General features: G+C 38.9%; 1 protein-coding gene across 3 annotated transcripts in view; it reads right to left on the bottom strand.

Moving 5' to 3' along the window:
• Positions 1-616: 616 nt before the first annotated feature.
• LOC308080764 (NACHT, LRR and PYD domains-containing protein 3-like) overlaps positions 617-17,447 on the bottom strand; it is a 167,440-nt gene continuing 150,609 nt past the window's right edge. For 2 of the 3 annotated variants that reach the window (XM_080422731.1, XM_080422734.1), the window contains 3 exons: positions 8,731-8,877; positions 8,501-8,547; positions 617-2,502 (listed from right to left, as the gene is read on the bottom strand). In XM_080422731.1, the coding sequence (XP_080278857.1) occupies positions 1,955-2,502; positions 8,501-8,547; positions 8,731-8,877 (742 nt within the window). In that variant the 3' untranslated portion in view covers positions 617-1,954. The remainder of the gene's footprint in view (positions 2,503-8,500; positions 8,548-8,730; positions 8,878-17,447) is intronic. The other variant, XM_080422733.1, reaches the window with a different exon arrangement.

The raw sequence follows: 17,447 nt of genomic DNA, 5'->3' as shown, positions 1-17,447 counted from the left end.
GGGGGGTCCCCAGATGACAGTTTAAGGTCTTTTAAGAAAAGAAAAAGAATACCATTACTGCATCAAAATAAGCAACAAACTATACTATAAAAACTGGTCAAACATAAGCCAAATTGTCAAATAATAAAAGAAAGAGGAAACATTTTTGAATATAGTCGATCTACAAACTTATAGATCGGCTATTTTAACAATATTTATCTGTGGAACCGAGTCAAACTAAATTGTATGCCTCAACTCATACAATCCAAGTGCTGGTCAGGGTGGGGGGTCCCCAGTTCAAATATGATTATTTTGGGGGGTCACTGCCTGAAAAGGTTGTGAACCACTGACATAAATGACAGTTTGATGTCAGATTTGAGAGGTTAGAGCTTCCAGACTGAGACACATCTTTAGAACTCTGATTTGAATCATTTTTAACCACCTATGAATGTGGTTCAAACCTGATGAGCAAAAGTTTTCATGCGTCAAATCATATTTGGGCTGCCAGTCTGAACATAACCAATGTGTCTTGTGTGAAAATAGTCCTGGCAAAGAAAATCTTTCTACTGTCCTTGAGACTTCAAGGAAAAAGACGTCCAAAAACCAAGACTAATAAGTAAATGAAGAACATCAGATATAGAATCAGATCATCTTTATATTAAAAAAAAAAAAAGTTTAAAAAGCAACAGACCATAGCAACAATGTCACATAATAAATGTACTATTAACTCAGTGCATTACTGGTTGGTTATTACAGTATGAGAAAATATGAAACAAATACAAAACATGGGTTAATCTTCAACTCTGAAGCCCATATGAACCATATTTACAAAGTCTGAATATTAACAGGTTCACAAATGCTCACAATTTGGCAAATTATCAGTGGAATGGAGTGAAAAGATTTAAAGACATTTTCCACTTTATAAAAGGTAAAAAGGCTCAGATAAGACATAGTGTACTATGCTGTCCATGTTGTATCATTATTCCACTAGTTAAGAGTCACATGTTGTTATTACTCTAACTAGCCTCACTAGTGAGCAGTGAAAACCTGACATGGAATCAACATAATGACTTGGAGTTGTGTCCGTGGAGTGGAGACTCAATACAACTGAAGTGAGATTATAAAAACAACAAACATCACATCCTGGTGTCTTTGTGAGGAAGATGAACATTTGATGAAGACAATAATCACTTCCTGCCTTTATTTACATTTCACAATACAATGTCCATGTTGTATCATGAGTCAAGACTCTGCTAAATGATTCTACATTGAAAGAACACCCTGGTGTGTGCGTGTGTGCGTGTGTGTGTGTGTGTGTGTGTGTGTGTGTGTGTTACTATATGCTTGTGAGGGCCAGATGTACCCTCCAGATGTACCCTCCATCTGGCCCTGTGTGTAGAATTTGATAAATAGATGTTTTCCTCACAAGAAAAATGGTTGATTTATAGTTTAACATATATTTTTTTAAAGGTGTATAATTAGTAAAAGTTTCAGGTTGGGGTCAGGGTTAGGATTAGACATTTAGCGGTCAGGTGTAGGAGTCAGGGTTAGAGTTACCTGATTTATACTTAGTTTAACGCCAGAGTCGTGCACCGAAAAATAGCCGATCTACAAGCTAACAACGTCTTTAGCTTGTAGATCTGCAATGATTTGGCTGTTTTTCATCTATTTATAATGGCATCTAAAAACTTTTCATGTCCTCACAAGTATAGTAATACTAACTATACTGTGTGCGTGTGCGTGCGTGCGTGCGTGCGTGCGTGCGTGCGTGTGTGTGTACTGTATAGTGTTACTGTTGAGGCTGAAACCTCGTATCTGGTTCCTTTTTAACCACATGTTCCTAATGTGTGGGCGTGCACATTTTCATGCGTGTGTATGTGTGCATATGTGTTTGTTTTATCATGTGTGTACATAGTGTAGTATCACATCAGCATCAGTGTGTGTTCCTACAGGACACAGGATGTTACTGAACCTCCTACATCTGACACAGAGACACTGAGGAACCAGACCTCCAGCACCAAACCCCAGCACAGAGTGGTTCATCAGTAAATGTGGTCTGGTAGGTGTGTAGGTGTGTCAGTGTGTCAGAGAACACTTTGTAAAAAGACAAAGTGCCAGCAGAGCAGTCTACATACACTGCTACTCTGTGGGAGTCAGATGGACTGACAGGGAGGTCATTCACCTTCTTATTGTACTTGACAGCATACGTGTTGTTGTTGTTATCATCATCACATACCAGACACCAGGACTTGTCATTGGCTCCTAACTCACAGTCATCACCCTGTCCTCTCCTGTTGATTCCTCTGTATGTCACTGATATATAAACCCTTCCACTCCACTCTACCTCCCAGTAACAGCATCCAGTCAGACTCTCTCTACACAGAACCTGGTGAATGAAGTCAAATCTGTCTGGATGGTCAGGATATGGTTGATACTCCTCCACCAGTGTCGCCTTCTTGTTGTCCTCAGACAGAGAGTGGTATCTGCCTGCTGTGTTTGGATCCAGTGTGAGTTCACACACATCTGATGAGGAAAACATGATACAATACAGCATCAGTTTACAATCAAATATAACTTCATCATAATATATAAATATAATGAATAATTATGAATTGTTACTGTCTGGAAGAAACCTTGTATCTCCATATTTACACTCTTTATGTTTTTAAATCAATGTCCTACTTCATGGTACATGGTGTGTGTGTGTGTGTGTGTGTGTGTGTGTGTGTGTGTGTGTGTGTACAGTATAATGTTACTGTTGAGGCTGAAACCTTGTATCTGGGTATTTTTTAACCCATTTTCTGAAAATTAACAGTTTTGGACATACAAGGTTTCCATCCGACAGAGATGATATGTGTGTTTATTCTGTGTGTGCGTGCGTGTGTGCGTGCATGCACCGAGTGCCTCGCTATGAGCTTGTATAGCGCTGCACAGCGGTGCCGCGCTATGAGCAAGAAATTAAAGAAAGTTTAAAAGAAAATTTAAAAAAATGACACAGATGCGTTCCCGGTCTTAATGGGTTCAGGATTAGAGACAGAGTTATGTCTGATTTATACTTAGTTGTGCGCTCGTGTTTTGCACCGAAAAATAGCAGATCTACAAGCTGCCAACGTGTCGGGCTATCAGCACTTAGATCTGATATTTTTGGGCTTCAGCCTTACGGTAAAAGTGTGTGTGTGTGTGTGTGTGTGTGTGTGTGTGTGTGTGTGTGTGTGTGTGTGTGTGTGTGTGGGGGGCACTGTGTAAGGCAGTAGTAGTCCCCCACCTAAATAAATGCTGTCGGGCAAAAATAGCAGATCTACAAGCTCACAACGCTATGCGAAGCGTTGTGAGCTTATAGATCTGCTATTTTTGCCCAACAGCATTTATTCAGGTTAGTCACTATATTGTCAAAATATGTAGTGTGCGTGTGTGTGTGTGTGTGTGTGTGTGTGTGTGTGTGTGTGTGTGTGTGTGTGTGTGTGTGTGTGTGTGGACAAAACGTTTGGGAACCACTGACTTACGGAGTGCCCCCCCAACACACACTATTTGGAAAAAAGGTTCTTATTCTTTCAATTTCCTGAAAAGTAACAGTTTAGGACATATAGGTTTCCACCAGACAGTGATGATGTGTGATTTATATGTGTTAAAGTTACAGGATAATACAGTGTTTATGACAAGTTGTACAAAGGTGGCTGAAAAGTGGATTGTCAAATCTATCATCAAACATCTAGACGAAGGCCACACCCCACTGCATCCCATGCAGTTTGGGTTTCGGGCCTTTCACTCTACTGAATCAGCAAACTGCCTATTCATAGAAAAATTGAAATGTGATTTGAACAGAGCTCCCTGTGCAATGGCGGTGTTCCTGTCCAAATTAACACATTTTAATTTTTCCCCAGAAGCTATACAATGGTTTAGTTCCTATCTATCCACCAGAAAACAGTGTGTAAGTGTAAACAGTGTTAAATCCCCCTACCACACCTGTTCGGTCGGTGTCCCCCAGGGCTCAATACTAGGTCCAATTCTGTTCTCACAGTACATAAATGACCTACCTGAAGTATGTAATAATCTACATGTCCAGATGTATGCAGATGATGCCGTTGTACTTGCCCATGGTAAAAGCTATGCAGAGGTGTCAATAATCTTAACCTCAGCTCTGACAAGCATTCAAGACTGGCTTATAGATTCATGTCTGCTCCTGAATGCCAAAAAGACAGTCTGCATGGCCTTCTCCAAAAGACCAGTTGTGTTGGAGTCCTCAAATGTGTTTCTGGGTGGGGAGGAACTTGAACTTGTCCCAGAGTTCAAGTACCTCGGAGTCATACTAGACTCAACCCTAACTTTTAAAAAACATGTGAAGAAAGTCACAAATACGATTAAATTCAACCTTCAAAATTTTAAACAAATTAGACCCTTCCTGACAGTTGGAGCTGCCAGATCGTATCTTCACTGTATGATCCTATCACACATTGAGTACTGTTTTACAAACTGGTCTTGCACAGGCGTGACGATCCTAAAACCCATCGAACAGCTCTACAAAAGTGCGCTCAAGGTGTGCAGGAAGCCTCACTCTTATCATCATTGTAACATACTCAGGAGGCTCAATTTTTTTAGCTTCGACAATTTCAAAAAGTTCAAACAGGTTGGGGTCATATACAAGACCTTACATGGTCTGTGCCCCCCCCCCCCCCTAAGGGAATTCATTAAAAGGAAGCCTGAAAGAGGAATCAGTACCAGAGCAACCACTCGAGGAGATTGTGAAGTGCCGCACCGGCAAACAATCTTCGGTCAAAATGTCCTCTCAGTACAGGGTTGTGTAGCATGGAATGGCCTTCCTCTACATATAAGGGATTGTGCTACATTTCCATCTTTTAAATTCAATGTGAAAAGATGGTTGCTTGAAAACCAAAGCTGCAACCATTTGTGATCATATTTTAGTTTTTTTAGGCTATGTGATGTAATGTAATTGTATTTCACCGTTTGTCTGTTTTCTGATGTTTTTCTGTCTTTATGTTTTGTGTGAGGACTGCGGATGAAAATTAGCATCTTTGCTAAATCCGGTGTATTTACGTTCATGTGATGTTCATTAATATGCTCTGTCCTGTCTAAATAAACAAATAAAGTAAAGTACATCACATTGACAACATACAGACAGACAGTGGATGAAACTAACTTATTATTTTGTGCTTCATGTTTAAAATGTTGAAATACCTCCAAACAGACAAGACCCCAAGGGGGCCCGGGCCGCATGTTGAGAAACACTACATCAGGTCACTTGTCAATACAACAGTACAGTGGTGGACAGTAATGAAGTGCATTTACTTGAGTACTGTACTTAAGTAAATGTTTTGAGTATCTGTATTTCACTTAAAGCTGCACTATGTAACTTTTCTCTTCTACCCCGGATTTGGAGCCGGTATCCTGCACAAGTACCATTAAGCTAATAGAGCCTGCCTGCTCGCTCAGGGGATAAATTGAATCTTGACAAAATTCATGTCAGATCCTGTGTTTAGGTGAGATATGACCTTTGACAAGATCTAAAAGTCTCAATAGAAGAGCAGGGAGGCAAAATACACTCTCTCACACACACACACACACACACACACACACACACACACACACACACACACACACACACACACACACACACACACACACACACACACACACACACACACACACACACACACACACACACACACACACACACACACACACATAATAGAATAGAATAAAATAGAATAGTCACCACTCCTTTCGGTGTTTGTTGTCACTGTATATGTATATATATGTATGCACATACGTGATGTGAGAAGTGGGGGGGGGTATGTTTTTTTTTAGCGGTGGCAACCGCTCTACACTTGACTGTGTGTGTTGGTCCGTCCGAGCACGGCCTCAACATTTGCAGCTGATTGCAGCAGGACACAGTGCAACACATGCGCCACTTAAAGACATGCACGCGCACACACACACACACACGTGCGTGCGCACACTTGACCGTGTGTGTTTGTGTGTTCGTCCGAGCACGGCCTAACCGCTGCAACTGATTACTTTAAAGTAAATAAAGTAAGTAAAAATACTTAAAAGTACACATCAAATACAGTAGTACCGCTTCAACACTAGCACACACACACACATCGAATAGAGTACCGCCTGCATGCCAGCGCCCACACATCAAATACATTAGTACCGCCTGAATGACAGCACACACTCATCAAACAGAGTAGGCAAGAACACAAAAAACAAATAAACTCCACGTTTATCTTTCATTGTGATTTAAAGCGCACCTTGGTGGTAAGCAGAGGCTGCTTTCATGTTCTTTCACCCCTAGTTAAAGGCAATGGTTTAATCCAGAGTGATTTGATAGGTCGTAACCACAGTGGGTCGTACGGTAATACAATTACAACAAGACATCGGGAGAGAGAGAGAAAAGTTTCTGGAACCAGCAGCAACACAAGGAAAGGCAACGCACATTGCAGAGGAATATGAACTGATTTTGCAGCTCATAAACGATATAGCAGTAATTATGTTGAACAGTAAATAGCGGGTGGCTCTTATAAGAGCCTTTTTTTATGTTTTTGTTACCCCGAGAGGGCACAAAATGGACCCTCAAGGGCCGGCCGTCACGGGTGTGTCGGTGTCCCTGCTTTTGCTCGTACAGTGCCAGCTGTCTCCCCCCCGCCCACACACGGCCCCGACAGTCCCGCAACACAGCGCTGCTGCTTTGCCAATGTTTATAATAGAGTTTAGGTATTTCTGATTTTTATATATTATATAATACAGGAAATACAGTATGTGACAAACTGTGAGAGCCCAACATTTTAATGAACAGCAGCAGCTGCCTTTTTCTCTTCATTAAATATTATTGGCTATAATTCATGAACAACAATTCTACCTTTTCACAGCAGTTGTGCTTATTCTGTTTTTCAAAGTGACTGTCCCACTCAGCAGTTATTGATTGTATTTAACATATTAATTTGGAATGAGCAATGCCTTTGATGTGAGGATGAGAGGTGTGTTGATTAGACAGACTGACAGCTGCCGCAGCACTTCATTTAGCCTGCTTTATCCTGTTGGATTCATTCAACATATATGCTTCATATAGCCTACATATAGCCTGTTGCTGGCCGCCACAGAATCTAATTATTAGGCTAATATAAAAACAAGAGGCTTCAGGGGGAAATGATCGATCGCTTTGTAACTCCAAGTAAGTTTCAATCACTTTGGTTTATGAACAAAGGCTTTGATCTGAAATGGTAGTTGATAGCCTACTGGACACATGGTAATCCACACGGCAGTAGAAAACATTTAGCCTCCCTCCCGAAAGACAGTTGACTTTATTATTTACTGTAGCTCCAACACATTATTGGCTGATGATAACTGGCACAAGGAATTAATAATCAAACTTTGAAGATAACAGAGAGAGAGTTTGAATGGCAGACATCCCTTCAGAATTACGTGCAAGACCGGGTATCATGCATCCTGCACAGCGTGCCCATAGAGTTATGATATATTGTGTGCCACGCTTAACCGTCCGACCACAAGGAAATAAACAAAAACCCCTTAAATAAAAAACGAACGTTCCCTAAATCTACAAAGTAACTACAGTAGTTGCTAAAGCTGTCAAATACTAGTAGGGAAGTAAAAAGTTAAATATTTGCAAGAGATATACTGTAGTGGAGTTTAGTACTTCAAGATTTTACTCAAGTACAGTACTTGAGTCAATGCACTTTCCACCACTGACTACATTTCCTAATAAGCAGATGGGGGTAGAGTAGCCAAAAACTGTACTTAAGTAAAGTTACGAATCCAAATAAGTATTTCAGTAAGTATCTAGTAGAAAGGATCAGATTTCATGTTTAAATAATGAGAGCAGAATTAATGTAATAAAAATGTACAAAATATGAATGTGTAACTGCATGTCCAATAGAAATAAACAAAATATTGAATAGCATTATGCAAATTCAAATATGACCTAATCCCTTTAACCACTTTCAACCTGGAGGAGTCACTATGTTGGTCATGTCATTATAGGCAAAACCTTTCAAAAATAACAAATAGCATATCTATTTCACTCAGTCTGGCCTGTGCCCTGAGATGAGGTTGACACCCCTGATTTAAACCTATATCAACACTTGTTTCATTAGAGAGAAGCTACCATTAATTAAAGTACTTCTGTTTTGTGTGCTCTTATAGGCCAGAGGGTTTGCATTCAGAGAGGAAGTGATGAAAGCTTTGAGAAGTAGGTACTCAGTAGCTTGATGTATATATCAACCTTAGTGTATAATTCTAGAATCCTACAGTATGTGGACACCACAGGTAGGCGGGTTTCACCCCAATACTAAGCTGGTAATTTGTAATAAAACCCGGGAAGTAAGATTCTGTATAATTTTGGTTAATAGCAACGTATTATAGTTGTGCTTATTATCGTCTTAATTCACAGTAGGATGTGAATGAATTAATGTCACATGCTGCTGTGTATATGAGCTGTTCATCTAAATTCATCTGATTTCATGAATAAAACAGAATACACACTTACACTTCCTCACGCCTGGTTTCAGCCTCTTCTCTCCACCATGTTTGACACTGAGGGTGAAGGAGAGCCAAAGTCAGGCCTGTATATTCTACTACTTTAACTAGATAATAGAAACAATGATTGATAACAATGTTCATCATCAAACATTAAACATTGCTATACATCATCACAGTATGATTTCTATACTCTAAACGTACTAGAACACATTTGAGTGGCAGCAGGTCTCTCCATACCTGAGAGCCTCCAGTGGTAGAGCAGAGAGTTGATCAGTGTCTCCTAGGTGATTGTAGTTTAAGTCCAACACTTTCAGATGGGAGTTGGATCTCAGAGCTGAGACCAGATAAGAACAACCTTCCTTTGTGACCAGACAGCCTGACAACCTATAGTGCCACACACACACACACACACACACACACACACACACACACACACACACACACACACACACACACACGTTAATATAGGACATGAACACACCTGCATGTGATGTGATGCTAATGGTCTAAACATACCTGCTACTATATGCTATCTATACAGTATTATTGTATTGTATATTGTATTGTCACCCTCTTCTTTACACCTGTAAACCTGTGATGTGGCAACCCCCCCCCCCCCCCCCCCCCACACACACACACACACACACACACACACACACACACACACACACACACACACACACACACACACACATTTAACTCTGACAGTAGTAGTAATGGGCACTTCGGTAGCTAAATGCTAAGCTAACAACATGCTAACATGCTAATTGTGTTAGCATCCGCCATTTTGTTTTTAGTGACGTCATCATTAGGGGGTGTGCCCAAGCATGCCCGGACATGTATGACCCCCCCTGCTGTGTGGAGGGGGGAGTGGAGGGGGGTTTGGCGCCCCCTGCTGGGAAGGGGAGGAAGTAGGAGGGGGGTTAATTCAATTACTGTGTCTGAGTGGGTGTGTCCCAGACAGGATAACGTGTATTGAAAGGTGAAGGGAGTGGGGGGTGTAGGGGGATGTGGTTGGGTAACCTAGACAGTGATAATTGAATACACTCAAAAAGGCTAGTGGGGTTTCTGTTTTGTTTTATTCTTAAAGAATAAGAATTGTTATTCTTTGATCAAATGTTTGCGTGTAATTGACTGCTACAATGTCACTTGAGATTTACAGGCTTCAAGTGGTTGTTTAAAATGTAACTTTGATTGACTTAGGGCACATTATAGTCTTATTTCAGAAAAATCACTCTTTTATAAATTATTCTTAAAGGGTATAATAACTTTAATACCTATAATGACTTTAGAACATATGCCGTAGCAGGGTTTTATTTTCTAACAGTATTCCTTACTCCCTTGTAGTTAAACTGGGGAACATGCAAAGGAATCAAGGTGCATTATGAGTGTAACAGGCTGGCAAGTGCCTCTGTAGTCTAGTCTTTTCACAGACGGTTTGATTAAAATAAAAATCTTTTTTTTTTAAAGCAACGGTAGCTAAACCTTAATGTGACACAATACAACCCTAACAACATCACCATGTTAAACATTTATAACTTTTTTTTTACTGCATACACAGCTTTAGAAAAACAAGTATTTAAAAATACCCCCAGTGCATGCTGGGTAATTATTTCAACCAATGGGAGGGGGCCCCTAGTGACATAGATGGTTGAAAATGCCCCACTCACAGGGTGTTATTATACAGTGTAAACAAGTAGAATGCACCATTGACACAACCTATGTATTGTGTTTAAAGCTGCATTTACTCGCTACTCTTTTAATTCCCTAAAGTACACAGTCCTTTAACAAAAAGGTTTGAACACTTTGAATGTGATTCTAAAAGATGTTAACACATCAGGATAGAGGATACATTGAAAGTCTAACAGGTTTGGTACCACTGTCTAGTTTCTAGTCCTTTCACTGCAGGTTTTAAAAATGTATATATATAAATTAAATTTTAAAAGGCTAATGGTAGCTAAACCTTAATGTGACACAAAGACAACCCTAACAATATCACCATATTAAACATTTATAACTTTTTTTTTTACAAGTGGAGTGCAACTTGATATGATTAATGTAATGATAGGACTCAGGTTGCACTTTAAAAGGGAGACAGGCTGGCAACTGGCTCTAGTCTCTAACCTTTTCACTGACGGTTTGATTAAAATAAAAATCTTTTTTTTAAAATTTTTTTAAAGCAACGGTAGCTTAACCTTAATGTGACACAACACTGAACAACATCATACAAAAACATGTTCTAACTTAGTACTGCATATACAGCCATAGCATGCAAGTATTCAGAATTTACCGCAGTGCATGCTGGGTAATTATTTTTAACCAATAGCTGAGCTTTGATGTGGTTGATCCATCTTTGGAGAGCTTACACAGTAACTGTTTCACTTTCATTTTGTTTTAAGACACTTTATGTGTCTTACTACTAAACAAAAGAGTAGATTAACTTACTGACCCCCAGCCAATATATATTTTCTAACTAACTTACTGCATCTTTTAAGATGTGACACAAGACAAACCCCTAACCACCTTACCACATAAGACATTTATATCTTTTTTATTGCAATAGCTTGTAGTAAGCAAGTATTTAAAAGTTACCACAATGCATGCTGGGTATTTTTTTATTTTTTACTTCTTACTCACCGTCTCAGAGGATCATAGTGTCTCACTGTTTGTTAGTTTTTTTTGCTTGCAGTATCATGTAGTATATATTTCTTCTCTCTGTGTATTACTTTTACCTAAAAAATGTATACATAAAGGTGCTAAGCTATCTATACAATGCTATATCTACATACTCAAACTCCATATTAACAAGAGTTTGGTGAAGAAACATATTTTCTGAAAATGAATTCAATGTTTTTGGCTGAAACACTACACCATTTCTATATTAAACCCAGAAGAAGTAACCTCCGTAGGCCTATTGTGAATTAGTAATTAACAGAGTACATTGGATCATGGTCTCCCGCATGCCTGCCAGGTAAGTATAACCTCCTCACGCTATTCGTGGAGGGAAGCACCCACCCCACGTACAAGTCACACTTACGGTTCATACAACACACACTCAATCACACACACTACTATGTTAACGTACACACATTTTATGAAGCTAGGTGATGATAGCTGTTGAATGTTGGGATTGGAAGGAAATAGACTTGTATTATGCATTGTTTTTGGAAGCTATTTTAAGCTATTTTAGAAACCTTTTATAACATAATGTGTCACCCATGTCTATATCAGGTTACTCACATTGTATCTCTCAAAATGTCATCTTTAAAAACATTTCTCCACTTTCACACAATTCCCACATTTGTGGAATTATCACCATGTTAAACATTTATAAACTATTTACTACATGCATAGCTTTAGTAAGCCAGGATGTCAGGCCATAATGCAATGCATGGTGGGTAATTATTTTTTAACCAATGGGAGGGTCAGTAAACACTGTGTGCATTAGATCATAGTTTCGCACCAGCCTGCCAGGTAACAAAGCCAGGAATCTGGTTACGATGGCTCCCCCGGCCAGGTAAGTATAACTTCCTCACGCTATTCGTGGAGGGAAGCACCCAACCCACGTACAAGTCACACTTACGGTTCATACAACACGCTCAATCACACACTACTATGTTAACGTACACACATTTTATGAACTAGTTGATCAGTTATTTTAGAAACATTTTGAAAATAATGTGTCACCCACCTCTTTTCCAGGACAAAAGTGTGGTTATTTACGCACTTTTAAAAGCTTCATGTTTTATCTGTCTTATGTCTTGTATAGTGTTTTTATGTGTTTTTGAATACTTTTATTAATAGTATGCAGAGACAAGCACAGGGGTGTACCGTATTGTGTTCATTCTATTGAACATGTAATATGTTCTCTCCCAATAGGTCAAATATTTTGTATTATGTACATGTTTCCAAATAACATTTCTTGAAACTAAGATCTGTATTACTTATTGTAAGTCACTGATTTTGTTAAATACTATTAGTTTACCCTAGATTGTTTTAAACTAAATATATTTATATTATATAATGTGTGATAAATTGATGATTTAAACTGGAAATTAGTTCTTGAGCTATTAATGTGTTTTTTAACATATTAATCTCAGGGGAAGGTTAGCCAGGATTAAAGTTAACCTGTAAACAGATGACAGGCTGCTCATTATTCAGCCATGTACTCTTTTTAATCCACGGTTTTCAAAAATCTAAATTATAATTTTGAAGTCTAGGTTAGATAAAGCTTAATGTTACACCAAACATCTCCTAATAAATATATATTTTCAAACTAACTTATTTACTGTATACATAGCCTTAGAAAAAACAATTATTTAGTGTCACCCCAATGCATGATGGGTAATTACACCCCTCACATACATGGACCAATGAGAGAAGGTGGGGTTTTGAATGTATGTTGATTGGGGCCCCAATAGTGGATATCTGAGTACTCATTCCTATTTATTAGTTGTTAAGAAGACATTTTATCAAGCTGACTAACCCTTATAACTAGGATGTATAAAACTACAATACATCTTCCTCAGCAGTGAAAGAAAACTCTGAGAAAATGAATGATTGGGGAATATACCACAATGCGATTATAGTGGGCATAATATCATTGCTGTACGTGTATTCATGAAACAGCTAAATTTGGTCACATTTCGATTTTTATCATCCGCAACGTAATAGATCTTCTGTAAAGCTCCTTTCCATCATGACACCGTGAACATCGATGAATAGATTATATGGCATACACAGTTTTTATTTACATGATTATTATTAAAAACATATACCATTATCAATTATATTCATATACAACAAACATGAGGTTTCATCTAAATCAATCATTCTCTGTATAACATACACAACATTACGCATAGACCAATCACGTATACCTTGCTGATACTTTAAGACGCACATATCAATGATATATGTACACAGGACCATCACATGACATACTCCTTTTGAGTCTCCTTGTTTTTCATCATAAAAACTATCAACTACGGCCCTCACGTTTCTATCATTAATGACACGCCTATTATGACCATGGTACCCTGATATTAGCTCTTTATATGTAGTATTCCTAGTTTTTACATAATGAATATGACTTCTAAAAATATCATATCCCTCTGGTGGGTATACAATATCACCGGACTTTGTATATTGATCAATTACAGTATTCACAAGGGTTATAAGTCTATTGTAAATAGAACCCTCAATACTAGATGTCACCCCCATTGTAATGAATATCAGTATGGTGATCTAGGTGACCTCTTTATTCTCTGTATTTGGCAATGCCTCGCTGTCCTCCGGAGTGTACAGGAATGACAAATACTGTACAGGAATGACAAATACTGTTGTGCATGGGTCTGTCCGTATTCCTTTATCCATGTGATGAGTGTATCGTCCTCTAAATAAGATTCAGTATAATCCACTGCATTGTCTGTAGGATCACACAACTCAGGAGTGCATCGTCCTAGGTATGAAATGAAAAAGTCAGTATAGAAATAAAACCTATGGCCTGTTTCCATCGGGGTCCTTTGTATTCAACTCATAGAATAAAGACTGACCCCGACGGGGTTTGAACCCGCAACCTTCTGATCTGGAGTCAGACGCACTATCGTTGTGCCACAGAGTCCTTATAAATTAAGTTTTACTCACCAACATTTCTTGGCTATGTCATATCATGCTTTAATAGAAAAGTGAATACCACTTCAACCAACATGGATAGTATTAGTAATGATAAATAATCACAAAAATGTAAAACTCGTAATGTCTGTTGGAGATCAGTCAGCCGTTCTCCTTAGCTTGGAGCGTAAAGATCGTTTTTCCTTCATAGAGTGTGCATGTATGGACATGTCTGAGTCTTGTATCAAGCCTGAGCCAAACAGAGGTCTGCAGGGCGGTTTGGAGGTGTGTCAGGGGAGTCACTTTAACCTATTGTGACCATTCAGGCCTATGCATTGGTAAAGGGCCCCCCCCCCCCCACGTCACTGAGGGAGTGGTCCTACAAAACGTATATAGGCAGCTCTTTGCAAGAGCTGCTAGGATGAGAAAACTTCTCTAACTAGAGCTGAAAGTTAACCCGAAAACACCCCCGCCTGGACATCCTAAGAAAAATATCTTTAAAGTCAATTTCTAACATTGGACTACACTTCATGTTCGCTGTTGAGTGGATACGCCGTGCTGCGGGGACGACAAACAGGGACCTTTTTACAGCTATTCTGGTGGACTGATTTTTGGACCTAGCAGTATCACGCAACGTTGTGTTACCTGTCCTAATCTGCCTAGTGTTAATTTTTTTTTCATTTCCTACATATTCGCTATGGCCTCTGTATTGGGTAAGTGTTTAATTTCTTATTTCTATGTCTATTACATGTGTGTAATCAGATCATCTATCAGATCACTTTCAATGTAAATGAATGTGGCAAAGAGTTGATCAAATTAATTATTAAATATAGTAAAATACTACATAATCATAGTATTTGTGTGTGTATATATTGTGCATGATATATTCCATCCAATTTGATCTAATAGTTGTTGTTTTGTTTTGTTTTTTGCTTATTTTCTCCCCACACGATAGATCCTCTCTCTGTGCACTCCCTCAAGATCTCTAAGGATCATTTTGTGACACCACCGAATGAAGATGCAATACGTTCCGCTGGCTTCTACACATCAGGGAGCGTTAACGATGACACAAACATTCTGCAGAACCATGACTATGCCATGAATCTACGGGGCCAGAACCGTACAATTGTGACCAAGTCGCCACCGTCACCCTCCTCAGAGGAGATGCCTGACGAAGAGGAGACCGGTTTGAACGACGTTGAACCTTTAGATTTATCTTCGTCTCAGCGATCATCATCATCCACCCCTCTCCCCCCACCTCATCCCTCCCCATCAAGTTCTGAGGAGCTTGGCACCCTCGCTCGTGAACAATTTATCATCCCCAAAGGTCTGGAGCATATGCTATGTTATAGAAGAGAACCTGAACATAGAGTTTCTGTAAAAGATATCAAAAATGCAGCGAGGGAGTGGGACTGTATAGCAGAAGAGCACGAGCAGGGGCGAAAGGAGATGTTACGTAGAGGGAGTGAGATGCGGGCTATCCAAATGATGGGTCACGAGTCAGAGGAGGAAGAGGAGGAAGCACGGTTGAAGGAGGAGGAAGAGGAGATGAGGATAGCTGATAGGGCACGAGAGGTGGCTAGAGAGAGGAAAGTGACCATGTCTGATTATGAGATGGAGTGTGGTGGATCCCTTACAGGTCATCAAATGCTAAAGCTTGGCATGAAAAGACAGATGGACGTACTTTACGTTCCCTTAGCTGATAACGGTTGTATGCTGATACAGGATGTTAGTTATGCCGTCATTGTATTCAACCGTAGACGGATGAAGAAGATGAAGGAGATGATGGATTAGTGTGTATGCAGAATTAACTCAAACATTGTTTGACATTGTAAATAGGACAGGACAAGTTACAAATGACATTGAGACTTGGACCCATGAGGTTACTAATTCGTTAGCCTCAAATTCGTCCATTGACTGTATTGGTCCATGAGGCTGTTGCCTATATTCTTTTGCATCCAAAGACACCTCATCTGACTGACAAAGTCGAAGTCGAAGTCGAAGACTATTATCTGAATTTGCCACGTCACTTTAAAAAGATGTAATGTGTTAAATTCTGCTACTTTCCTACCAACTGAGCTGGATGGAGATACATGCATGTCATGCCAAAGGGTTGTATAGTAGCTAGACTACTGGTCATTGTTTTATTTTAGACTTTTTATTTATTTATTCAGTAAATAACTCTACATGTCTAATGTATTTAAAACCTATTTTGCTTTAGGTGATAGATTATTTAGTCTTATATATATATATATACACACACACTTTTCCAAATCATGAACAGGAATAGTGATAGTAGCTACTACTGACTTGATGTATTGAAAATAAAAAAACATTCATTACAACATGTGTCTGTTATTATTTCTTTAAGGGTACACAATCTAGCTAAAAAGCTACCTTATGAAGAACACCATCAATTGTACTCTTCTCGTTGTCTGACTAAAGTATCAATTAAATTGTGCTTTGTAAGTTTTCTGTCTTAAAATACAAATAACCAACAAAATAAAAGATGACTATTTCATGGAAAAAGCATATACTTTTTTTAAAAATTTATTATTATTGTGATTACATGTTCAAGAATATATGTTCAATAATATCTGCTAAACTACACAAATAATGATGATCTATGAAAATCTAATAATTCTATAGCGCTGACCATGGTACTCTAGGTGGTGAGTTTCTCCAGAACGGAACGAGTTTGTTCATTATATTATGACGCTGATCATATCCCAGAGTATCAGCTGTGATATCTAGCCTCAGCTCATTTAAAATAACTTCACACACTCCTTGCACTCTGGATTCTGTAGTAACAATGCCCCGAGTTTCCAGCACATGCATGATTCCTGAAAGAAATCGTTCAGTCCATAGCATTTCAATAAATTCTTTAAAATGATTGAAGACATAGTAACGTGGCACCGGGTATAGGGCATGTCCATAGGTTACCCCTGGGGTAAAACAGTAACTGACTTTAAGATCCGTCTGATTACTTAGTATGACAGTTAACAGCTTATCAATGCATGTTTTTATAATATCCAGAAAGACCAACTTCTTCCCAACCATTGAACGTTTTTATTGTGGGAAATGAAGAGGGAATAACTCACAACTTTGTTTATTCTCCTCTATCTAGCCTATAACTCATTCATTCAAACCAATGTTACATGTGCATGCACACATCATTTGTTTTCCTTATTAAATGAAAACACCACCCTGGATTCACAACACATTCTCTAATGACTTTTTCCTTTTCAGAATTAAAACTACATTGCTGCCTACATGTATACAAATACATGATCAATACAAATTACAGTCAAAGCTGATGGGGACAGCTGGGAGGAGGCCTG

This window comes from Gymnoscopelus braueri (genome assembly GCF_963280865.1).
Source record: "Gymnoscopelus braueri genome assembly, chromosome: 24".
Taxonomy (NCBI): domain Eukaryota; kingdom Metazoa; phylum Chordata; class Actinopteri; order Myctophiformes; family Myctophidae; genus Gymnoscopelus; species Gymnoscopelus braueri.
Note: the sequence above shows the minus strand (reverse complement) of the source record. Positions and strands in the feature narration are given on the sequence as shown.